This window comes from Wyeomyia smithii, chromosome 1 (genome assembly GCF_029784165.1).
Source record: "Wyeomyia smithii strain HCP4-BCI-WySm-NY-G18 chromosome 1, ASM2978416v1, whole genome shotgun sequence".
NCBI lineage: Eukaryota > Metazoa > Arthropoda > Insecta > Diptera > Culicidae > Wyeomyia > Wyeomyia smithii.
The window spans coordinates 183,080,055-183,105,243 of NC_073694.1; the positions used below are offsets into that span (position 1 = coordinate 183,080,055).

At 40.6% G+C, this 25,189-nt stretch overlaps 3 protein-coding genes and 1 pseudogene across 3 annotated transcripts; 1 reads left to right on the forward strand and 3 right to left on the reverse strand.

Moving 5' to 3' along the window:
• The first annotated feature begins 4,433 nt into the window (after positions 1-4,433).
• Positions 4,434-7,785, forward strand: LOC129719058 (heat shock protein 70 A2-like). Its single transcript, XM_055670417.1, has 2 exons — positions 4,434-4,847; positions 4,906-7,785. The coding sequence occupies exons 1-2, from the start codon at positions 4,470-4,472 to the stop codon at positions 6,403-6,405; spliced, it is 1,878 nt and encodes a 625-aa protein (XP_055526392.1). The 5' UTR covers positions 4,434-4,469; the 3' UTR covers positions 6,406-7,785.
• LOC129719061 (N-acylneuraminate cytidylyltransferase A) lies at positions 6,430-7,476 on the reverse strand. The gene is made up of 2 exons (XM_055670420.1): positions 7,233-7,476; positions 6,430-7,168 (listed from the first exon to the last, which is right to left on the reverse strand). The coding sequence occupies exons 1-2, from the start codon at positions 7,310-7,312 to the stop codon at positions 6,454-6,456; spliced, it is 795 nt and encodes a 264-aa protein (XP_055526395.1). The 5' UTR covers positions 7,313-7,476; the 3' UTR covers positions 6,430-6,453.
• Positions 7,615-24,820, reverse strand: LOC129719060 (nucleolin). Its single transcript, XM_055670419.1, has 2 exons — positions 24,476-24,820; positions 7,615-8,959 (listed from the first exon to the last, which is right to left on the reverse strand). The coding sequence occupies exons 1-2, from the start codon at positions 24,516-24,518 to the stop codon at positions 8,145-8,147; spliced, it is 858 nt and encodes a 285-aa protein (XP_055526394.1). The 5' UTR covers positions 24,519-24,820; the 3' UTR covers positions 7,615-8,144.
• LOC129719059 (uncharacterized) lies at positions 16,529-17,733 on the reverse strand (annotated as a pseudogene).
• Positions 24,821-25,189: the final 369 nt, after the last annotated feature.

Genomic DNA, 25,189 nt, shown 5'->3' on the forward strand with positions numbered 1-25,189 from the left:
GGTATTTTAGAAACCGGAAGTCGTCATCTTGGATTTCAAAATGGCATTTGCAGACATTTTCTGGCCTCTGGGCGCCATCCTGGTTCCGGAAAAACTAATATTAGAAACCGGGACTTTCTACCTGAAAATGAAAAATGGCGTCTGGAGTCGAATTTTGGCTGTTGTGCATCGACCCGATCATTTTAGACTGTCTACCGGAAAACCTGGTTGAAATATCTGTTTAACCCTCTAGTGCCCAAGTTAATTTCTAGACGGGCTTCGGTAAAATCACTATGAATCATTATAAACACTTTTTAAGTATTTATTGAAGCTTTTCGGAACTTCGACTGAAGCCCGCCAAATGGCGGCATTGGGCACTAGAGGGTTAGTTCGTACGGAATACCTCCCTCCCCTTCCAGAGGAGTGTCAAACCACCATAGAAATTAGTGTTTGATTTGTATAAGAGCCCTCCCATCCAGAAGTGGGAGGGGTGTCGAACCACCATGAAAATATGTATTGCTCCCTTCTCATTTACTCAACATGAGCAAAAATTTGTGTTTCATGTGTAGGAATCCCCACCCTTCCAGAAGAGGGAGGGGTTTCGAACTATTATGGACATATTTGTTACCCTTAAAAACATCCACATGCCAAATTTGGTTCCATTTGCTTGGTTAGTTTTCGAGATGGGCAGAAATTTGTGTTTCATTTGTATGGGACCCCTCCCTTTCAGAAGAGTGAGGGGTCTCAAACTATCTTAGTCACCTTTCTCGGCCCCTAAAACCCCTATATACAAAATTTCACGCTGATCGGTTCAGTAGTTTCCAAGCCTATATGGATCAGACAGACAGACTGACAGAGCTGCATTTTTATATGTATAGATAGATTACATAACTGCATGAAAGTAAGCCAACTTGATAGAAGTGGCAACATAAATCTCGAGTACTAATACGGCAATGCGCAAATGAGTTGTGTCTGCGCAGTGAAACTAGAACGACAATCGTTTTTATCAGTGGCAGTTTGCATTGATTATAAGTTGATGACAAAAAATAATAATCAACCTTTCAAAATGAGTTGTTTCTTTCGCTTGACTATAAAAATTGATTTCGCAATTGTTTCCAACGTTATCTGGACATAAAATCTAACAAAACTAGAAAACGTAGTTAGATATACGATAGCAAAAATTGAAGTGATATTGGTTACACTGCAAGCGTTTTGTTTATCTTTTGATGGCACGTTTCGACACGCTTCGAATAAATATAGAAACCGTTCAAATAATTTGAATATCAATTTGGTCAAACAACTTTACATTGGGCGTTGAATGCTACGACTTTTGACCTAAGGAAAATCCCTTTGCAGGTACGTAGCGTTGTTATTAGATGGTGTAATGTCTTACGAAAAGGCATAGTGATATTGATTGCATGTTTTCGAAATGCGGTTGTATTACTGATGAAAAACAACTTCAAACTCAATATAATAACACAAGTTTTCAATTGCGCTTGTAGTACACTTAAATGACTATATTCGTTGTAACTTATTGTCTAACATGTTTTGTGTGTTACTTGGGCTGTAGCGGCGCTTGGTACTATGGCTCCGAGCAGGAGAAATAACTGGTTTGATGACGAGTACAAACAGTTAGTGGAAGAGAAGAATGCAGCTCGAGCGAGAATGCTACAACACCAAACGAGGGCAAACGAGTGGTAGTAGATCTCGGTGTACGCGCAGATGACGACAGAATTCCAGCCCCTGACCTCCAGGAGGTTAGAGAGGAGATCGGCCGGCTGAAAAACAATAAAGCCGCTGGAGCTGACCAACTCCCCAGCTAGCTGTTAAAATACGGTGGTGAATCACTGGTTAGGGCGCTACACTGGGTTATTGCCAAGATTTGAGAAGAGGAGGTAGTACCGCAGGAGTGGATGAAGGGTACAGTGTGCCCCATCTACAAAAAAGGTGATTAGTTGGATTGCTGCAACTACCGTGCAAGCTCGAACGCCGCCGCCTACAAGGTACTCTCTCAAATTCTGTGCCTTCGACTATCACCTTTTGCGAGGGAATTCGTGGGGAAATACCAAGCGGGATTTATGGGTGCCTGCGCCACCACGGACCAAATTTTCGCGGTACGTCCTGCAGAAGTGCCGTGAGCATAACCTGCCCACATATCATTTGTTCATCGATTTTCAATCGGCATACGACACAATCGTTTGAGATCAGCTATTCAACATCGCTTTGGAAGGTGTAATACGTAGGACTGGTATCGACACGAGTGGCACGATTTTTAGAAGGTCTGTTCAGCTTTTTGGCTTCGCCGATGACATTGATATTGTAGCACGAACTCCTGAGAAGATGACGGAGACGTACATCAGACTGAATGCTAAAGCCGGACGAATTGGACTGGCCATAAACGCTTCGAAGACCAAGTACATGAGAGGAAGAGGTTCCAGAGAAGACAGTGTTAACCTCCCGCCACGAATTCATATTAGCGGTGATGAAATCGAGTTGGTAGACGAGTTCGTGTACCTGGGCTCACTGGTGACTGCTGACAACGACACCAGCAGAGAAATTCGTCAACGCCTTATGGCAGGAAATCGTGTCTACTTTGGACTCTGGAGGACGCTCCGCTCGAAGAAAATTAGCCGCCGCACGAAGTTAACCATCTACAAAACACTGATCAGACCGGTAGTCCTCTACGGCTACGAAACCTGGACCATGCTCGTGGAGGACCAACGCGCCCTTGGGGTTTTCGAACGGAAGGTGCTGCGTACCATCTGTGGTGGAGTGCAGATGGAAGATGGATCATGGCGGAGGCGGATAAACCACGAGTTGCATCAACTGCTGGGAGAACCACTCATCGTACAAACGGCGAAAATCGAGATACTACGGTGGGCTGGGCATGTCGTTAGGATGCCGGACGACAACCCGGTGAAAATGGTACTTGATAACAACCCGACTGGAACGAGGCGACGGGGCGCGCAGCGAGCAAGGTGGCTCGATCAAGTGGAAGACGACCTGCGGGGCCTCCGCAGACAACATGGCTGGCGTGCTGCAGCTCATTGCGGGAACTACAGGCGATGATTGTATATGTCCTGTGTTTCATCACACTGTAAGATAAAAAATTCTAGCCTCCATGATGGATATTTTGCCGAGTCATCCGATTGTCGACCTTCTGATACGAGCGTACCATCAGAAGAACCTGCACGTTGGGCGATTCTTCGAGGCGATGGTTTTGGCAACCGAAAAAAATCGCCTGGTCCTTTTTTGGACACCAAACTTTGGCGGTCTGTAAGAGGCGGCCATCAAAAACGCAGAATATCACTTGAAACGCACATTGAAGGACACTCGCTTCACATTTGAGGAAAAAGGTCGAGTTCCGATACGAAATGTAGTACCAAGGCTTTGTTTTTTTGTAACAGTTCTGACACAGGCTGTGGCTATCTTGATCTCTCGACTGCTCCGGTTTTCTTGAAGGTTCTCTGCCGTCCTTCTATATCAAGGATCTCCTCTTCAGAACACTACACACTTTTGATTTTGGCATTTTTGGTTAGCTTTGATTCAAACCTCTTGATTTACCAGGTGATTTCCAACTGGATTTTTTTACTAAGGGGCCATCCACATACCACGTGGACAGATTTTTAACGATTTTGAACCCCCCCCCTCCCCCTTCGTGGACAACTGCCCATATAAATTCTAAAAAACATGTATGGACCTTGGACATTAGCCAACCCCCCCCCCCTCCCCCAAAGCTGTCCACGTGGTATGTGGATGGCCCCTAATTTACTATTACAAAAATATGCCAATAATAATAATAATAATAAATAAGTTCAGTGGAATTTCGATTTTATCACGGTCAAAAAAAAAACTTTCCGGTAAATCTAGCGAAACTTCGAAATCGAGGACATAACGGAGGTTGGTATTTTTTGTTGCATAGCAGTGGAATCTAACGAAAAATACTATTTTTTATCATTTCACCAATTCCACAGTTTCGTTGGATTCACGGGAGGATGTTTTTTTTAACCATGACAAAATTGAAATTCTATTGCAACATTAAACGCGTTTCAATATGGCACATTTTCGTAACACTTTTCACAGCATGTCACCCTACTAAAAAATAAGTCCTAGTCCTACGTTAAAGAATTCACAATTGCTACTTCGATGATGATTCATCACTGAGTATATAAAAATACTGATTTCAATGCATCACAGGTTGCAGTAACATGAGTGCAACCGATCGGCCGGCAAGTCACTCATTCTCTCATATTCAGTCTCTTCTAAAAGGGGCAAAACACACACGCTATCGATATAACAAATTGCGCCTTCCGCATGTGGGGATTTTTCCAGAATACAAGGAAAACTTTTCTTACTCAACATTCGTTCCGCAATCGCAGTTGGCCAGTCGCGGGTAGCGCATCGAAAAAGCGCTTCGATCGATGAATGGTGACATTTGCACGTTCGTTTAAATTGTTTATGTGATTGCAGTGCAAATAAAATTTAGGAAAATGACCGCAATCGGAATCGATCTGGGTACGACCTACTCCTGTGTGGGTGTGTTCCAGCACGGTAAGGTGGAGATAATCGCCAACGATCAGGGCAACCGGGTTACACCAAGTTACGTAGCCTTCACGCAGACGGAACGGTTGATCGGGGATGCGGCCAAAAGTCAGGTAGCGATGAACCCCCGAAATACGGTGTTCGATGCCAAGCGGTTGATTGGGCGGCGGTTCGACGATCCAAAAATACAAGAAGACCTGAAGCATTGGCCTTTTACGGTGCTGGACGAGGCTGGTAAACCGAAGATTTGTGTGGAATATAAAGGTGAGCGGAAAGTGTTTGCACCGGAGGAAATCAGCTCGATGGTGCTCACCAAAATGAAAGAGGTAGCTTGTTGATTTTTTTTTAAATTTGATGAAGCCAAGTCAATTATTTTTTTTTTAGACTGCGGAAGCCTTTTTGGGATGCTCCATCCAGAATGCGGTCATCACTGTCCCGGCGTACTTCAACGATTCTCAACGGCAAGCGACGAAGGATGCGGGTGCAATTGCTGGATTGAATGTTATGCGAATCATCAACGAGCCAACGGCTGCAGCCTTGGCATATGGATTGGACAAAAATCTCAAGGGTGAAAAAAACGTACTCATTTTCGATCTGGGTGGAGGAACTTTCGATGTGTCGATTTTAACCATCGATGAAGGTTCACTTTTCGAGGTTAAAACCACCGCTGGCGATACCCATCTCGGCGGGGAGGATTTCGATAATCGTTTGGTTGGTCACTTGGCGGAGGAATTTCTGCGAAAACACAAGATTGACATCAAAGGGAACCCAAAAGCACTGCGACGTCTTCGTACCGCCGCTGAGCGTGCCAAACGCACGCTATCGTCCAGTACGGAGGCAACAGTTGAAGTTGATGCTCTGGCAGATGGAATCGACTTTCACACTAAAATTTCCCGCGCACGATTCGAGGAACTTTGCTCTGATTTATTTAAATCAACGCTGGAACCGGTAAAACAAGCGCTTAGCGATGCCAAAATGAGCAAGAAATCAATCCACGATGTTGTTCTGGTTGGTGGCTCGACTAGAATTCCCAAGATTCGATCCTTGCTGCAAAGTTTATTCGAAGGAAAAGCTTTAAATTTTTCGATTAATCCTGATGAAGCCGTCGCTTACGGAGCTGCCGTCCAGGCAGCCATTCTTAGTGGCAACACCGACAGTAAAATCCAGGATGTTCTGCTGGTGGATGTTACGCCACTATCACTCGGAATCGAAACCGCCGGTGGTTTGATGACGAATATTATCGATCGAAACAGCCGCATTCCCTGTAAACAGATGAAAACGTTTACAACCTACGCGGACAACCAACCGGGTGTCACGGTACAGGTTTACGAAGGTGAAAGAGCCATGACCAGAGACAACAACCATCTCGGTCTGTTTGAGTTGACGGGAATTCCACCGGCACCGAGAGGCACACCGCAAATTGATGTTTCTTTTGATTTAGATGCGAATGGCATTTTGAACGTGACGGCCGTGGAAAAAAGCTCTGGGAAGAGTCGCAACATAACGATCAAAAACGATAAAGGCCGCCTCTCGCAGCAGGAAATTGACCGCATGTTGTCCGATGCCAAACGTTACAAGGTAGAGGACGACCGCCAGCGAGAATGCATTGCTGCTAGAAATAAGCTGGAATCGTACTGCTTTAGTTTGAAGTCTACTATTGCCGATTATGGGGACCGACTAAACGATTCGGATAGGAAGAAGGTTCGAAAGCACTGCGAAGAAACGCTGAAATGGCTGGAGCAGAATATGTCAGCTAAAAGAGACGATTACGAACGTCAGTACAAGCAGATAACGAAAGTTTGTGGTCCAATTATGTCGAAATTGCATCGTAGTGGATCGAATAATACTACCAATGGAGGTCCAACAATCGAGGAAGTAGAGTAATTTCCGAAAACGAAGAGACAAGTGTTTAAAAAACATTGAATCGATGTTTTATTTACCTTCATTTTCATTTAAAAATCTAGCCAAAATCAGATCATCATTTCCATCGATTTCCAGTGCATCTCTAGGGTCGACTTCAACCACTCGACAGTTGCCGTTTTGAAAGCGCCCCTCGCTAACCAGCAACGATCGCCGGGCAAAGTAAAACATTCCCGTTTCCACCAGTTCACCTGTCCAATCCTGACGGCGTGGCCTACGCTCGGGATCGAAGTTCAGTGGTGCAACTCTTCCGTCTGTTCCTTGCATCTTCCAGCGCAGCTTGAAGCTTCGAGCGACACTGAAAACACAATCCGATGACCGGCGGTGAAAGTTTCGAAAAGCTTCCGCCAGGTACCGAACGCGCAGAAAAGGCGATGTGCACTGTACCAAAGCCAGATTCGCAATCTCAGGGTGTTTGCTAAGGAACTCTTGCGTTGATTCGATCGATGTCGATTGATCACGGGCCACTTCCGGTGGGCGGAAGTGAATTAGAATGCGATCCAGGGGAAAAGCCGTTACCACCTCGTCGCTGATTCGCTCATCGTCCGTTGAAACCCAAATCGAGTCGAACTGGCCAAAAGCTTCCAACGTTTGCAACGCTCTGACCAGCAACGATTTGGATCCAATTTTGGCGAGATTTTTCAGCGGAATACCTTTTGATCCACCTCGAGCTAGAATCAGCGCTGCAGTGCTGCTGTTACTGTGGTGCGGTTGTATTGCTTGGCAACTAAAAATTGGACAGGTTTATGTGTACTTTTTATGAGTTGAAGTTGGTAAAGTTGAATACTTACACGACATGGCAGCTGACTGACTGGGAATGGGATGAAAAGCAGATCACGAAAACGATAACGAGCGGCACTAGCACGGTCATCACTGTATGCTGCACGGTATTAAGTGATGAAAATTGGTCGCGCTTCAGATTGGTGTTTATCTCATTGGGGTACTTAACAGGTCAGATCAATACTTCAGAATGCTTCATACATTTTCAAAAAGGCATTAAGAAAGTCAAAAAGGTAATTTTTAAATAGGTAATAATTTTTTAGACATTGGTAATTGTTTGTTTACCTATCGCCGAAAAAAAGCGAAATCGCAAAAGTTTGATGACCCCTAAATAACCTCCCAAAAAATTTAGAATACACTTTAGCATAACTTTAAACCAAAATCCAGGAAAACTTCAGTACACTTTACTCTTTATTCGTAGAAATTTGCATTTGCTCTTACCACAATCATATGAACTTTCGTGTTCTACATCTCTAAATGCTACCATTAAAGTTTGTTTTGTGTGTGTGTGTATTTTGATAAAAATTAAAACTTTCATCCCATTTTCGATCTATTTAATTGTCGAAATTAAGGGAAAGATGGAATAAAAATAATTCTGTGTATGTTAGAGTAATTCCTATTTGTCCGTGTTGTATGTTTACTTGCTTGAAATTACGTTTCTAATTTTCACAACTAGTAGTTCATTATAGTAACTGTCGGATTCCCGGACAGAAGCACCGGGTTTCCTCTGTTCGTCTCCATAATTAGTTTTGCATACGGAGGAAACGAAATCTTAAGAATTTGTTATTCATTCTTGCCTTGAACATCATTTATCGTATAGTATTTGCAGTAAGTAGGTAAATAGGAAGTTATTTTAGATAGGAGACAACTAAAAGCTGATACGGTACTGGTACGTACTTTTCTGCGTCACTATTATCTTACGATTAGTTCAGGAAATGCGGTTTTAAGTATTTGAGCATGCCGAACGTGCGGAACCGCTTAACGCCGATGACCTTTTGCAGCTCAGAGTCGCAGATGGCGAACTGTTTGTTCTTCGGGTCGTACAGATTGCGCTCCTTGATGATAGCCCAAACCTTCTTGACCACCTCATGCCGGGGCAGAGATTCCGCACCGCATATGGCGGCCAGTTCCGGCGACAGTGTGTACGGTCTGGTGAAACCAGTACTCTTTCGACCGCTGCCTGGGCCTTTCTTGTTCTTCGCCGGCTTTGCCCGTTTCCAGTCGTCATCCGAATCGGAATCTGAACCGCCCTTCTTCTTGCGGCCAACCTTCTTCGCGCCTGCTTTAGGACCCTTGTTTGGTTTGTAATCGTCATCCGATTCTCCGGATCCGTCTGAATCTTCCTCGCTATCCGATCCGCGCTTCTTCTTTTTAGCTGATCCACCTCGTTTACCAGGAGCACCACGCTTACCCTTCTTCTTACCGGCATCCTCATCCGATGCGTCCTCTTCCTCATCTTCGTCATCCTCCTCCTCGTCCTCATCCTCGCTGTCCTTCTTCTTCGGTCTACCGGCTGGTTTTTTGTCGTTCTTCTTGGCCGGCTTCTTTTCCTCCTCCTCTTCTTCTTCCTCGTCTTCCTCCTCCTCATCGCCGGACTCGTCCTGGGCGTTAACGTACTCCATTACCAGATCGTCGACTTCCTTCTTCCGGCCGGACAGGTCGCAGTTCAGGTTGGTCTCCAGCTGAAGGCGCACCTTCTTGGCCGCTGTTTCCTCCAGGTTGGCATCCTTCAGGATCACTGGAAAGGGCGAAAGGTTGATAATGTTAGGGTAGCTTTAAATAATTAATTTTCAAATTATGTGGGTCGGAAGATGGCTTATGGGGAGCTTCTCGCATGAAAGTTTTATAAAGCCACTGGTCGAGGTGATTTATTTATTTATTTGTTTAGAAAACCAATTCGCAATTGAAAAAAAAAGTTCTTACAAAAATATGAACGGAAGCAAAATAAATCTCCAGAGAATCCACAAAAGCAACAATTTAAAAAAAACAGGTAATGTCTTGCTATTAGGAGCAAACACCAAACAAATCTCATCAAACTCTCTCCATGCTGGCCCTGGAAAGGGTTTTTAGTGTTTTTGTGTGTTAAAATCCGCTGCTTAGTAGTTTCTCGAGTCAAAAATGAAGATGTGTTTGTCGGATTTCTCCATTTTTTACGCGCGGATCGCCGCCGAGGTAAAATTTTTTCTACGCCGCCGCCGCCGATGATATGATCGGCGCACAGGTCTGATCTCAGCATATGTGTGAACAAGATAGCATATCACTGCCACTTTTTATACACCTTTATCTGACAGCTGACAGTGGGCACAAATTAGTTTGGGCACAGGACATGAGTTCATTGTCATTCACTGTTACTTGGTATAGAGATGCCAATGGATCAGGATTTTCGGTCTGCCTTTTTTCCAGGACTTTCGATGGTTAGGAAGAAACCCAAAGCACACTCAATGGTCAAGAAGAGATACATACTACCACTTTGAAAAGTTTAGTTAATGAATGAGACGCGTAGGAATCTGTGCGAGAGTAAATGCGAAGGAGATACTTCTCACAAATTTTCTCACGAATTTATAGTGAATTTCTTTATTCCACTAGCTCACCTCGTTTTGACCTGGAAGCAACCAAACTGCTGTCGAAACCCTCTTTCATTCGCTCGATTTTGACCTAGTTTTGATTTTGTGTGCTGCCCGAAGCGCACTGTAAAATTTGTCCGCTTAAAATTTGTCAACCCACCACCGCACACTGTTTCCAAAGCTGCAAAAACGTAATCGAAATTATTGTGACCCAAAAAACTTTATTTAGAGCCACAGTGTTCCCAGCAAAGTTGTTCCATTAATTATTCTCCATTTTAAAGAAGTTACAGTTTTATGATTAATCCACTTAACAGTGAAAGGCGAATTTAACTTTTTTAATTTTTGCATATAAAAATTCATCGTCTTCAGCAAAGTTGTAGCACATTTTATAAGAAACAACGTTGTCGAAGACACCATATTTCTATCTGCCTATTTAAATGGACTTACGTGGAGTTTTCTACAGATTGCCACTAAAAATCAGTTTTTTCAATATAACCTTTTAGTAGTGACTTTCTATAATTTTTCAATGTTCTACAATGTTGTTTGCTATAACAAAACAAAAAATGTCTGCGAAGAAAGTTTATTTTTATCTCACATATTTCTCTGGTTATTGACGATTTTTATCAAAACTATGCATTAATTTACTAACAGATATCTGCAAATATCTGCAGACTAAACCTTTGCTATATCAAAGCTGACTCCTGTTTTTATATCTGTAAGTAAATTGGTGCACTATTTTAACAGAAATCTTCAATAACTAAATAATTGTAAGAGATAAAAATAAGCTTTCTTCGGTGAACTCTTGTGTTTTATTATACTGAAAAAAACATTGTAGAACATTGAAAAATTTTAGAAAATCACTATAAATAGTTATATTTTTTTTCCTTTATTATAGACTTTCAGTCTTCGGACTGGTTCGTCCCCAATAGTTATATAAAAAATGATTTTAAGGGACATTCTAAAGAAAACTTCACAATATTTTATTTAAATTGGCAGATAGAAATATAATGTTTTCGACAAAGTCGTTTCTTATAAAATGTGCTAAAACTTTACTCAGCAAAGTGGATTTTTATATGCAAAAATAAAAAAAAAATAAAATTCGTTTTTCTCTTTTGGGTAGATTAATCACAAAATTCTAGTTTTCATAGAATGCTGAATAATTAACCAAACAACTTTGCTGAAGACACTATGGCTCCAAAATCATTTTTCTGAGTAAAAAGTAATCAGTGTGAATAAGTGCATTATTCAAGAACAAATCGTCAATAACTAAGAAAATATGTGAGATAAAAATACACTTCCTTCTAAGAAATTGTTTATTTTATTATAGCAAACAATGTTATAAACAGAGCCGGATTTACGATTGTGGGGGCCCGGGGCCCAGTTTACAGTGGGGGCCCCAAAATAAAACAAAACCGTTTTTTATCGTACGAGCTAAAAAAACATTTATTTGTTCTTGAAAAGTTACCAAAAAATTTTTCGAGTTTTTTTCTGAGAACTTAATTAATTAAATTAATTAAATTATCAACATTCAACTCCTTCAGAACATCGTACTCTCAACATGAAAATGCTAAGTTTGACAGCCTTTTATTCTTCATAGTCGTACGCAACCCATTTTCAATCATCTGCATCTTCGTCTTCGAAAAAAACTTTTCTTCAGTTGCGTTCAAGATCATTATGCCTTGTTCAGACTACGCCGCATATCACCTAATATCGCCAAATGATATCGGATATCACCTCGGGTGTTCACTCTACAGTCAGATGATATAAGTCGACATTTACTTTGGTAATTGAAAAGAGAAGAAAAAAAAAACAGGTCAAGGCAAAAACAAGACAACAAAAGCAATTAGGATAGAGATTTCAGCTAGTTTCACGATTTCACGGGAATTACCTTTTCCCGGGATTCCCGGATCCCGGGAACAGAAATATCGATTCCCGAGATCCCGGGATTCCCGAGTTCATCTAAAAATTTCGCAAGATTTAATATAGTTTCCCATACAATTGTGCAATCAAATTTAATCTACTGTAATAACACGAAACTTAAGACGTCAACGTGTAAAGCACCTTTAAAGTAGACATTATAAGGAGCAAATATTTTCTCGAAATGACGGTCAATATTGGCTGGCCGTGTTATATAAAATTATTTGCTTCAATTATTTGTCAAAAATATTTGCTGTCTTACTCAGTCAACGAGAAACTAGGCAAATAAAACCAAAGGGATCGAAATGTTTTTATACCAATTAAAACTAAACAACAATTACGCAGTTAACAGTTCGCAGATTATATTACAAAAATAAATCGCATCGTGTGGTGGTATAGCAATTAAATTCGGTGAAATATGAGCGAATGGGCTTTGCTATTGTTTAAGCAACAGAGTTTTGAGCAAATATTGATTATAGTGCAATACTATAGCATATATAATAGCCCGAAGAAATATTTTGCTAAAAAAATGCAGTACCAAATATAGCAAATATTTGTCTTGTTTAATGCCTGCTTAACACTCAACTTACTTTTCAACAAACTGAAAGTATTGGGAACTCCAGTTTCTAATGTAATGTAGCAAAAGATGGAATCGGTGATTTGAAAGTATTATGGAAATCAAACACCAGCGGTGATTCAGCGGACTTAACCCTAGAGGGTGAAGCAAAATTTTACAGAAGGAAATTGGGTTTAACGGAAAATTCTCAGTGGATGTGGATTCTCAGTGGATTGTTTAACGACATAAAAACCCTGAGCTACTCTTCTGCAATTTCTGATGTGAACTTGAATAAGTTTTGTTTTTCAATTCGTTTTTCATGCGAATTGATAATGAAATTATAAACGGTTTTTTGATACCTTTTATTAATACACTTTATTTGAAATGCCATTTTTGCTAAGAATTTTTTTCCATTCCCGGTTCCCGGGAATTCCCGGGAAATGAGATTTTTCATTCCCGTTTTCCGGGAAACCAGTTCCCGGGAATATTGCAAACTCTGGTTGGCTCGCACCAACGTTAACTCTCATATGCAATTGTCAAAATGTGCGGGATGACAAGAGTAAAAATATTTCCTTCCTTCTTTTTCGGATGTAACGCGAATTTCGAAATTTGTAGTGTTGCGTCAAATGTCTTTTGGCCGTGTTGATAACTGCTGCAAATCTGGTTTTTATTGGTATTCGAACATGATATCCGCGATACCATGTAGCCGAGGTTATATCCAATGACAGCTCGATTGTATGGGATATCAGGTGATATGCATCGTGATATGGCCTCGACAGCACGAATCACCTGATATCAGGTAATATGCAGTGTACTGTGAACGGGGTATTAGGCTCTTATGAATTCTCAAATAAAATAATTTTTGCAAGACACTAACGAGTTTTTGATTGTTTTCTTCATGTAATCTTCTTTTTTGAACTCCACACGCGGGGTTTTGTGGCGATCGCACATTTTGAACAATTGTATTAATAAATTCGGTGCTTGCTTACTGTTTACAGCCAGATCTGACTGTCGAATGATTTGGACCAGAGGTGCCAGATGTTTTTGAAAGATACTTGCAACTATCTCGAAATTGCGATCCACATGCAAAAATTTGCACACAATTTGAGAAAGACTGCGCAAAAATAAGGTGACCCTGGCAATAATCTACAGAAACTAGGAAAAACTACACACATCTGCAGGTCGGTAAAATCTGCACACGGACTCTGAAAATCTGCATTTTGCAACGCACTTCTGTTATCCCTGATTCGGACAAGTAAGCTTAATTTTATTTGGAATCAACAGCAATGCAATAACTTGTGGATTATTTTCTTTCTCTACTTTACCTCCCATGTGCGTTGGTTCGATTCAAATGGTGTGTTAATGTGGGTCATTCCAAGAGAATCGAAGGTGAACTCTTATGGATGTAGCTGTGATATTGGCGCTCGCGAAAAAATAACACTGAAGGAAAGTTTCATATTGGAATGGTCTGTTCAAATTTTCTTGCTGTAAATTAAACTTTTGATTGAATCTCATTTTTGATAGCGAAAAGAACTTTTTCTCGTTTTGTGGGGGCCCGGGCCCCCCCTTAAATCCGGCTCTGGTTATAAAACATTGAAAAATTGTAGAAAATCATACTAAAAGTTATATTGAAAAACTGATTTTTAGTGACAATCTGTAGAAAACTCCTCACAGGTTCATTTAAATAGGCAGATAGAAGTAAAGTGTCTTCGATAAAGTTGTTTCTCATGAAATTTGCTATAACTTTGCCGAACACGATGAATTTTTATATGTAAAAATGAAAAAAAGGAAAATTCGCTTTTCACTGTTAAGTGGATTGATCACAAAACTGTAACTTTTATAACATGGAGAATAATTAATGGAACAACTTTGCTGAAGACACTGTGGGGGGGAGGGGGGGGGGTCGCACACGTCTTTTTTCACCGTGAGATTTTTTCACTTCGTTTTCACCGTGAAGTGACTCCCGTAATTAGCACCTGTGGCTCTGAAATCAAGTTTTTGGGTCGATCACGTATTTGGAAACAGAGGCACCGCACGTGCTTAGTCCGTAAACAATTTTCTGGCATCTCTTTATTATTTGCCGTAGTGGAATAAATAATTCGCTATTAATCATACTCATATATGAGCGAGACGATTGAATGCCGTCAACGCGACTTGCTATTCATTCACTTTCACAAAATTGATTTATTCAATCGTAGAACCGATACACGCTTATCCTAAATTTATTATGCCGATTTTTTTCATAACATTTTATCGTTCCCCTTTTTTTATTTACCCGCCCTTCATATCGTCCGCAATATTACCTACAGTGCTCTAAGGTGAATAATAAAAAACAAATCTTTTCCGTTCTGCCTAAAAAATTAGAATTTCACATTACCAATTAACATTTTGATACATTCTGGCTGCACGTCTGTGACGCTTCAGTGACTGTTTTTGAGCTCTGTATTCAAAAACGCACATCGTGTATCTGTTGTTTACATTCAGCGCTTTTTCTAGTAGTTCTTTACCAGTGTTTTTCTTTTAACATCAAACTTCGTCTGCTATGTGTTGTATCTCATCTATTTCATAAAGTGATTTATGACCAAAGAAAAGTGAAGTTTAATTGATTCCGTTAGTTCTTGTTAGCTGCAAAGTTTTATTTTATTCGCTGACACCGCCTATTGTTTTGTTGCTCGTTCACGTCACCGCCATCAAGGATAAGGTCATATTGTGTCGCCAGCACTAAATTGGAGTTCGGAAGTCTGACTTTCGACTTCCGAACTTTCTTCCGACTCTAACGTCAAACATAAGATTGACAGTCAAAATCAAAACAATATGATTGTTTTGAGCTAAACACATTGGTTAAAATTTCATATAATTTAAGTCTCCGGAAATCTTGTGTGAACAAAAAAATCTCCGAAAATTGCGAAAAAATAATTAAATATCGGGTTACACTACAGCTGTTTCACATATAAACATGTCTAACATGATTACGCAAACAGTATTTCATCAACATGCTTTGCCCAACACCGTTTATCATGCGTTATACGGCTATTACTTCCTGGGAATATCCAGAACGGAACTTGCACAAATATACGGAAAATCTATATCAACTATAGGTAAGACTGATTTTGATTATGTCATCAGACGACTACCTGATGCTAGATCAAGACGTGGTATATATTTTTCACTAAAAAAAGATGAATTACAATGAACAGTTACAAGATGCTTCACCTGTAACCTGGTGCCGGAATGGGGGGGAGGGGGATGACACCCTAATTTTTCGCCCGGGTGTCGCTGTCACGTTACGCTACTGAATGGAAACCTTTTTATTTTTTTATATTTCATAGGTAATTGGATAATTAAATATGAACATGACGGAGTATACAAACGAAAGCAGAGATTACAGGTTTACAAAGAATTCAGTATTGAAAAAAGACACTGGATTGTTGAACTCTTCAATCGAGAACCCATACTGTTTTTGGATGAAGCGAAACATAGATTCTACCAAAAGTTTTTCGTTTTCATCAGTGCATCATCAATATGTATCATTCTTCATGAAGCAGGCATGACGTTGAAATGTATAGAGCGAAGAGCCATACAAATTCGGGAGGATGAAATTACGAGGTTCATTCGAGAGTTATTATCCATTCCTTGGGATCTCAGTAATCTCGTTTTCTTGGACGAAGTAAGCTTCGACAATCGCGATATGCTGCGCAAAAAGGGATATGGTGTGGCAGGGAAAAAAGTTATTTTTCGCGGTGAATTCTGCAGAAAACCACGTGTATCGTTCCTGTGTTTTCTCGGCGTTGGTGGAATGATTGACAGTTTCTGGACCGATGGAACTTTTAACAGATCAAAGTTTTTTGATTGTTGCCGAAAGTTTGCCCTGATGAATAAAGAGGTACATGAATATCCGGGTTTACACTCTATCTGGATTATGGACGGTGCAAGGATCCATTGTGATGCAAATATGATACGCTACCTTCGATCGATTGGCATAATTCCGATATTTTTACCACCGTATTGTCCATTTTTTAATCCAATCGAGATTGTATTTGGACTTATAAAGCGACTATTGAGAAAAGAGCATCTTGAAGGTTCACCGATCCTCTCTGATATTTGCGATGTAGTTACCCGTTTCAGAATATTCCCAGCGACAAAAATTTTTGAGCACTGTGGTTACCTTCCGGGTGGTATATTTCTGCCAGAGAATGGATTGCGTCATGAAATAATTTTTCTATATTCAAATTTATTCAGCTTTTTGTACGCCATAATTGCGAACGCTAGTTAGATTTTTATTTTATAAAGCATTTGATTGATTAAAATAAAAACGAAAAAAGAACATTATATTGCTTAGTAACGCTAACGGTCTTCGATGTGATTTTTGAACTATGGAATAGCTGAAGATTTCAATCTTGGTGATCCACGTCCTCACAATCAATCACGCTGTTCATGAAATTATTGCTCAAATCGGTATCCTCCGGTCGAACTGCGGACTCCATGGAGGTTAAAAGATCGTTTCCAGCAAATCCTCGTTGTTTCAGTTCTTCTATTTTCAATAGGGCTCCATCTGATAACATTTTAGCATTAATTACAACCTGTTTTACATTTCCAATCTCTCTCAGCCATCCACTATTATTGTGTTGAGCGACAATTAATCCTTTATGTACGGCCTTCAATCTGCTTGGCTCAGACGTTGCAACCCAACGAAAATATTTCGATAATTGTAATGGTGGTGTTGCAGATCTTTTCAATTCATCATGCTTATGCGCTGGAGATGAGTGCATAAAATTTGCCCATAGAAGCCATGAGCTGTAATGGCCTTCCAGATGAGTATGATTATCGCGGAGTTCATCCGCTAGAGCTGAATCGTCTCTTATTGAATGTGCCCCAGCTTTATCTGTATTTTGTGGAGAAAGTAACTTGCGCAATATGGCTTGGTGTTGACTGCTAGTTTCCACATTCATCGACCAAACGTACACATATACTCGCACCTGCTTATCTTTCCAACCTCTCAAAATTCTAGCTGTGAGAGAATCTATTGAATAGCATTTCTTTTTAGTAGTGTCTTGCAGTGAGACGAAGTCATTCGCATCATTCACTGTGGGAGTTGCATTTTCTGACCATTTGGGGATATCGTTATCAAATATCACCTGCCGTTAAATTTTTACCTTTGCAACATCCCATAAAAAATCTACGATATCAGTAACCGTATCTCCATAAACAGTTAGCCTTGTCCATTCTTTTGGACGCAATTGGCTTTTAAAGAAACGTTGAAAAAAGATGGCAGTAAAGTTGAAAACATATTCATTATGCACTGAACCAGCTTCACCTTCCCTATCGAGTGTGCCAGTGGCCTCATTGGCTTCGTACTCCACATACTCGTATGCATATTCGCTGGTTTCGTCGAAATTCCTGGGAATAAATTTATCATTTGTACATTTGTACACAAATTAAAAGACTTTATACAACTCACGTAACGGATCCCTCCATCCCTCCGCAACGATGTTCAAGTCAGATTAAATACTTCTTGTTGATTTCACTTGACAGTTGCTTCGCAGTGCTGCGAGAATATAAGTTTTGTCATGATTTTGACGTCGAAAGTCAACTGAGTTGCCAGTTTAACAACGCCCTGTTGATAATTTTTATTTAAACGCACAATATCCACCGTCGTTTTAAATTCACACATTTGCTACACTGAACGAAAATCTTCCGCTAAAATAGAGAATGTGTGTGACCAGTGCGCTAAGCCGGCTCAAGCCGATGGGGATAATATTCGATGCATGGGTTTTTGCAACCAAATCGCCCATGTTATGTGTGCCAAAATAAACTCATCTTTTTTGGAAATTCTTCGCGAAAGGAAAAATCTTTTCTGGATGTGCGACGAGTGTGCTGAGCTCAAGAAAATGACTCGCTTCAAGGAAGCTATGTCATCTGTTAGCTGTGCCATCTCATCAACCCAAGATCGACACGCTGAAGTTCTTAGCGAATTAAGACAGGCAATTGAAGCCAATGGTGAACACGTGGAAAAACTTCTCAAAAAGGTCATTGAAACTGCATTAACGTCACTTTCTTCAAGAAATGAAGTTAGAGAGCCCCAAAAAAAAAAAAACGTCGCCGCGAGGAACAGACGAAAACGAATCCACCACTTCTAGGCGGAACAAAGTCATCTTCTTCACAGACGGTAATGACAGTATCGCCTCCAAAGGAACTTTTCTGGTTATATTTGTCGAGAATTCATCCCAGTGTCAAAACTGAGGCTATTGTCGAGCTCGCTAAAGAGAGTCTGCAGTGCAACGAGCCAATTAAAGTAATCCCTTTGTTGAAAAAGAACGCCGACTTGAGCACGATGAACTTCATACCCTTCAAAGTCGGAATGGACAAAAAAAAATACCGCGACATCGCGCTTGACGTGGAAACCTGGCCATTGTGTTTCGAAAGTTCGACGGCACTAATGCAAAAAACTTCTGGGCGCCACAAATTGCAGAAAGGACACCGAATGCTTCCCGCATAGAGGTAACCCCAACAAGCGATCTCTTGCCCCCCAGCACGGAAGTAGGCTATTCGCAAATGGAAACCTCGTAGACACGAAGACCCACGCATCAACCGATTTTTCACCAGCTTTAACCGCATTCCTCTGGCCACTGGGAAGCACCGACTCTCGAATTATGGATGATCCTGACCCCTCCACCGTAGTCGAGCCACTGCCGCCAGCGCTCATCAGTCGTCCCGGTCCTGCGTGTGGCAGCGGGGAACGGGGCTTCCAAAATGTTAGTCACGGCAAGTACACTTCCGTTTCTTCCGTATGCACTACTGATCCGCACCACGCTTACAGATCACAGAGTACCACCGTAAAAAACTATCTGACTGTGTACTACCAGAACGTGCGAGGTTTACGTACCAAAACAAACGAGCTGAGACTGTTGCTTTCCAGTTGTGACTACGATGTTTTAGTCTTCACTGAAACCTGGCTCCGACCTGACATCATTGATTCGGAGTTGTCATCCGACTACTCCTTATTTAGATGTGACCGCAGTGCGCTTACCAGTGAACTATCGCGGAGTGGTGGTGTACTTATTGCAATCGAAAATAACATCACAAGCACTTTGATCTCACTCCCGAACAGTAGCCATCTTGAGCAGGTTGCTGTTAGGATCCAACTTCCAAGTCGCTCACTCTACACCTGCTGTATATACTAACGGCCAAATTCCAGTGCTGATGTGTACGCTGCTCACTCTGCAGCAATCGGGGCAATGTCTGATCAGGTCGACAATACTGACGTTATAATGGTGCTAGGGGATTACGACCTTCCACATCTACGATGGCAATGTGACGCGGATCTGAACGGTTATTTGCCCAGTAATGCATCGTCTGAACAAGAGATAGCACTTACTGAAACACTACTCGCCTGTGGTTTAGGCAATTGAACAATCTCACAAATTTGAATGGGCGCTGGCTGGACTTGCTCTTCAATAACATGCCGGATGAAGTCGAAGTAAACGAGCCCCCACACCCGTTGCTACCAGTTGATTGTCGTCACAGACCGTTTGTTGTATTACTTGATGTTCACTGCGATGTGTTAAATGCTTTGGACAGACTAACCAAAATGGAGCTAAATCTCATGGGGTGCGATTTTGATGTGCTGAATAATGCTCTTGCCTCTATCGACTGGCAACAGCATCTGGTTAACGAATCCGTCGATTTTGACATGTCTACTTTCTATGGTAAACTGTGTGAGGTAATCAACACACATGTTCCGCTTGTACGTCGTGTGCCCCACGTATCAACTCGCAGGTCATGGTGGACTCCCGAGCTTCGCCACTCTAGGAACATGCTTCGGAAAATGAGAAAAAGCTTCTTCAAGTCGAAAAACCCAGAAAACCCAGAAAACCGCAGTGTGCTTCGGAATATGGAAGCTACGTACAAGAATCTTCTTGCTAATACCCTCAGGGCGTATTTGCAAAATGTACAACAAAACCTAAGGCAAAAATTCTGGAAATATGTGAAGTCACTGAAGGCTGGCCCTAGGATACCGTCCAGTTTACAACATGCGAGTAACCTCAAATACAGCTGATGAAGCTGCTGAATTATTTTCCGACTTCTTCCAAAGTGTCTATAGTACAACGTTCCCTGCGATACGTCCCAAATGCTTCCAGAGTGGAAATTCGTATGACATAAGCCTAGCAGAAATAAGGTTTTCGATTGGAGGTTCGAAAAGCACTGGAAAATGTCGACACCACAAAAGGCGCTGGAGGGGACGGGCTTCCGCCACTCCTTCTCAAAAATTGCGCAGTATCACTGGCTCTGCCTGTTTCATGCCTCTTCAACTTATCGCTCTCATCGAAGAACTTCCCAACGGTCTGGAAAACCGCACGAATCATACCGATTCTGAAAACAGGCAATATTCACCACGTCAACAATTATCGTGGCATATCGATTGTATGCCTCAGTCTGCGTGAAGTCCGTGTGTTCCAAAGAGATCGCCCTCACGTCTGGTGTCCCACAGGGAAGCGTACTGGGTCTGCTAATATTTGTATTGTTTGTGAACGACATATGCACTAGACTGAAGTCTCAGAAACAGATGTTTGCTGATGACCTCAAATTCTATAGAGTAGTATCGTCACCTCTGGACTGTCTGGCTTTGCAAGACGACATTAACGAACTTTCACTATGGTGTTCACAAAATGGCATGTGCGAAGTGCAAAATTGTTTCATTCACAAGACGCTCTGACTCTGTAAACCATACATATTACATTGATAGTAACGTGCTGGAGCGGGTCACATCTATTCGCGATCTAGGAGTCACGATAGACTCGAAACTGCGATTTCATGATCATGTCTCAATCATTGCAGCCAAAGCCTTTGCAGTGTTCGGACTCATTCGAAGGCAGTCGCGCCATTTCACTGATGTGTACACTCTAAAAACCCTCTTCTGTGCATTGGTTCGGAGCATCCTTGAGTATGCAGTTCATTCGGTATGCTGTACGCCAACTACCGTGGAACGATCCGGTAAACTTAACCGACTACACCGCGCGTTGCATGCTTCTTAACTTAGAAACTCTCGTAGCCCGTCGAATCAAGCTGCAGAGATTGTTTGTTTTTTTTTTGGTGCTGAGCGTCTTTTGAAAATATACATTCATTTTTTTTTTTAAATCGCTAATGGAATATATTTTTTTGCTCTAAGTTGTCTCTTGCATACGTGAGAATGTGTATTTTTAATAACGATGGTTTGCTGGGACTGAAAGCTTATGAATAGCACGTTCAGAAATGATACCAGAATGATTGTTATGCGATACGATTTTTTTTCCATCCTTGTATATAAGAACTTATGACGATTTCTTTTTTAATTTTCAAGTTACTAAATTATTGCTTACCTAAATCAATAACTGAGATTTTTCAGTTTTGATATTGAAAATGGTTCTTCCACAGACAAACAGACGTGCCTCTTCGAACGAAAATCCTGAAAAATCTTCGTCCTTATTCTAAACGTTACACTCATGCGCCACCATGTAAGCTTATTGCCTACTAATTTATTATCGTAAAACGGTTTTGTATTTGCTAATGAGTGTGCACGCTTGCTGAAATCAACACAAGCGGCATTACTGACGGTTTTTTGTCTTTGATAATGTATGTGCACTAGGGTGTCCCATGAAAAATCGACGTTGAAAAAGTCAAGGTGCGCAGTTATTAATAGCATTTTTGTAGAGCATTTCGACCTTTTAAAAAATTGTTTTCAGGTTGCCCAAACCTGATTTATGAAAAAATGACATTTTCAAGCTACAAATTCACTCTTTTGCACTTTTTTCAATTCTGTTCGATTCCTAAATTTTTCCATATATTTTTTCATTTTTGTGGGGTTGTTTTTGAATATTTTGCATGGTTAAGTTCAGCATTGCATTCAGTGTTTTGACTCCCAGAGTCCATTAAACATCACAAAAATAAATTTTTTCTTATAATTTTTAGATAAAACCCTTCAAAAACAAATAAAAAATTTGATCAAGAACTGAAATTTTCATTGCAAAGCGGGATTTACGACGTAAATTTACATGAAAAATGATCCTTGGTTGCTTTATGGGGGGGGGGGGGGGGGGGGGGGTTAAATATGTTAATATGGGTATGTTAAATAACTGTTTTATTTTGGGAGATAAAAAATAACAATGTTCAGAAAACAAATGCAATTTTAGATGGCTGATAACTTAGTAGAAGGTTTGAAAATTCGGAAAAATCTACGAAAAAAGTTAGAACGAAAATTGTGATTTTTAGTGCCCTCTAATAGAAAACTCAATGTTGCTCGTAATATGTAAGAGATTGAAACACGATGTCTTTGGTAAAGTTTCTTGTTTTCAGATAACCTAAAACTTTGTCCAAGACACCTTGCGGCTATCTTATTCTGATTAAAAAGTAAATTTTTTATCTCACTCATTGGTGGATTAATCACCCATCTTTCTACATTAAAAGATGCATTTTTGAATATCCGAAAACTTTTTCGAACATACCTTATGGCTATTTAGGAAATTATACGCACAAACGGCAAAATAAAACACTGTGCAATGGAGATATTGAGCGTTAGTGGCATTTTTGAGAAAATATATAGTTTTCCATCACATGTAAAAACGCCAATATCTCAGCTCTCCGATAAGATATCAAGGACCTTTTTTCATGTAAATTTTCGTCTTGAATCTCGCTTTGCAATTAAAATTTCAGTTCTTGATCAAAAAATTTTTTATATGCGTTTTGGAGGGTTTTATCTGAAAATTTTAAGAAAAAATCACTTTTTTGTGAGGTTCAATGGGATCTGTAAGTCAAATAATTGAATGTGATGCTGAACCAAACCCAATCCCAAAAAAAAAAAAAAAAAATACAGGTCGCACTCGATTATCCGGAAACTCGATTATCCAGAATTTGAGTCGAATTTTAGTTTTTTGGTGTCCGTTTTCAATTTATATTCCGAAATTTTGCCTTTATAATCCCTTCTGGCATATTTGTAACCATTTAAGTCACTTCCGGCATGTTTGGGACATGTTCGAATTAAGGGGACGTTCAATAATTACGTAAGCATATTTTTCCACTTTTTCAAATTTCAGTTTTTTTTGTGTGATTCGATTACCCGGAATGAATTTTTTTTGATGTTCCGTATAATCGGGTCCGGCCTGTATATGGAAAAACTTAGGAATCGAACAGATTTGAAAAATGTGCAGAAGATTGGTTTTGTAGCTTGAAAAAGTCATTTTTTCATAAATCACGTTTCGGCAACCTGAAAACGATTTTTTAGCAAGTCGAAATGTTCTACAAAAATGCCATAAATAACATCTTTCAATGTAGGGCTGAGCACCTTGACTTTTTCAACATCGATTTTTTTTTTTGGGACAGCCCAATGTACACGCTTGCTTATAGCGACATTATTGCCGACTAAGCAAAATTTCAAAATTATCGTTATTTTTCTGGTCGATGAAATCGTCATTGAGTGGCACGTCTGTTTGTCTGTAGTTTTTCTAGAAAACATATTCCTTTATTCTATATAACAAATTTATTAAAAAATATTACTTATTTTTTCATAGACGTGCATTTAAAAAGAATTTATATGCGATTTTTTCCAATTTTTAAATTTCACTTACCTAACCTAATATTTTCCTATTTCAATAAATAGTTTTTGGAAATTGGGATTATTTTAGCTATTCACGAGGAAATTGTTTAGCTATTCACGGATTTCAGATTTTTATATATCAGCTAAAAGAGTTGGAAAGTGAAGTTTGTTTACAATTTCCACAACATAGATCTTTTCCTCATGTTTACCTATATATTTTACAATTACCTATTTCAAAAAGATAACAAAACAATTTTTACCGAACAGTTTCATAAACTCTCCCACAAACGATTAAAGCGTACGACTTTCGCCATTGCAAGTACAGCGACCAAGTACAGTGCCTACTCGGATGCACCAACGTATCACCTCAAGGAGCTATCACAGAACATACGATGTTTTCATTTCCTCCAATACGTGCATAATTTGAATGCTCATTCAGATTCAGACGCTTTTCTCAGTTCAATACCCACACACGAGCAATACCATCTCATTAACGATTACGATCCAAAATGATGCGCTGCCCCGAGCCCCAACAAGACACCATTTGCATTGTTCACTTGATCGTGTTAAACATTAGGATTAAGATTTATCCCCACGAATTTATCGGCTTTTACAACTAACAGGCGAATTAATATTAGTAAATTAACTCACCGGCGATTTCTTTGCGAAGTTCTTCCTTGCTTGGTTCTGCCATGTTTTTTTTTCTCTTTACTAAATCACAAATTCACTCGGAAGATGTCTAGAATCCTTGCGCCGGCCAAAGCTGGTTCCTGCAGTACACGATAATCGCACTGAAGCTGTCGGGGGTTTCGGAACGTGAAAACCGCCTAAAAAGTGATAAACCGCAACGTTTGACCGTGATAATTTTTACTTTTTTCAATCAGAAGAACCAAGCACGGTTTGGTGGTGGCTCACAATATCGGCGTTCGATTCCGGAGAGACCAATACACGGCTAGAGCGCGAGGAAAGCCAGTTGCCGGTTCACTAACACACAGAGAAATGGAATACGGAATGACAGCCGCGTAGCGTTATCGAGGCCGGTTTCGGAACGATTTTGACAGTTGAAAGCCGAATGCCTGCCGGTTTTGTGACCTCACGGACCATGCCGATAGGTAGACAAATCAGGTGGTTTAGTCTACCCAACACTTGCAGCGGCAAAGCGTCGAAACTGCGAAAGTATAGGAAGCTTTAGTAGCGAGCGAAAATAAATATGTTTTGCTAGAGAGCGGTAGAGAGCGCTGGGGATGGAAATCGTTGAAGGCGCGCAAATTGACTGCCAGCAAAACGCACGTGGCCATTCGGTTTTTCTAGTCATTTCACAAATATTTTATGAGAACCTGTTTCCAAATGGACCTTCCTGCTTAC

Bases quoted from the DNA above. Each gene is read 5' to 3' on its own strand.
- LOC129719060 (XM_055670419.1), bottom strand. From the start codon at position 24,518: ATGGCAGAACCAAGCAAGGAAGAACTTCGCAAAGAAATCGCCG. The intron at 8,960-24,475 runs GTGAGTTAATTT...CGCCCTTTCCAG, and splicing joins ACTTCGCAAAGAAATCGCCG to TGATCCTGAAGGATGCCAAC.
- LOC129719061 (XM_055670420.1), bottom strand. From the start codon at position 7,312: ATGACCGTGCTAGTGCCGCTCGTTATCGTTTTCGTGATCTGCTTTTCA. The intron at 7,169-7,232 runs GTAAGTATTCAA...TCCAATTTTTAG, and splicing joins TCAGTCAGCTGCCATGTCGT to TTGCCAAGCAATACAACCGC.
- LOC129719058 (XM_055670417.1), top strand. From the start codon at position 4,470: ATGACCGCAATCGGAATCGATCTGGGTACGACCTACTCCTGTGTGGGT. The intron at 4,848-4,905 runs GTAGCTTGTTGA...TTTTTTTTTTAG, and splicing joins TGCTCACCAAAATGAAAGAG to ACTGCGGAAGCCTTTTTGGG.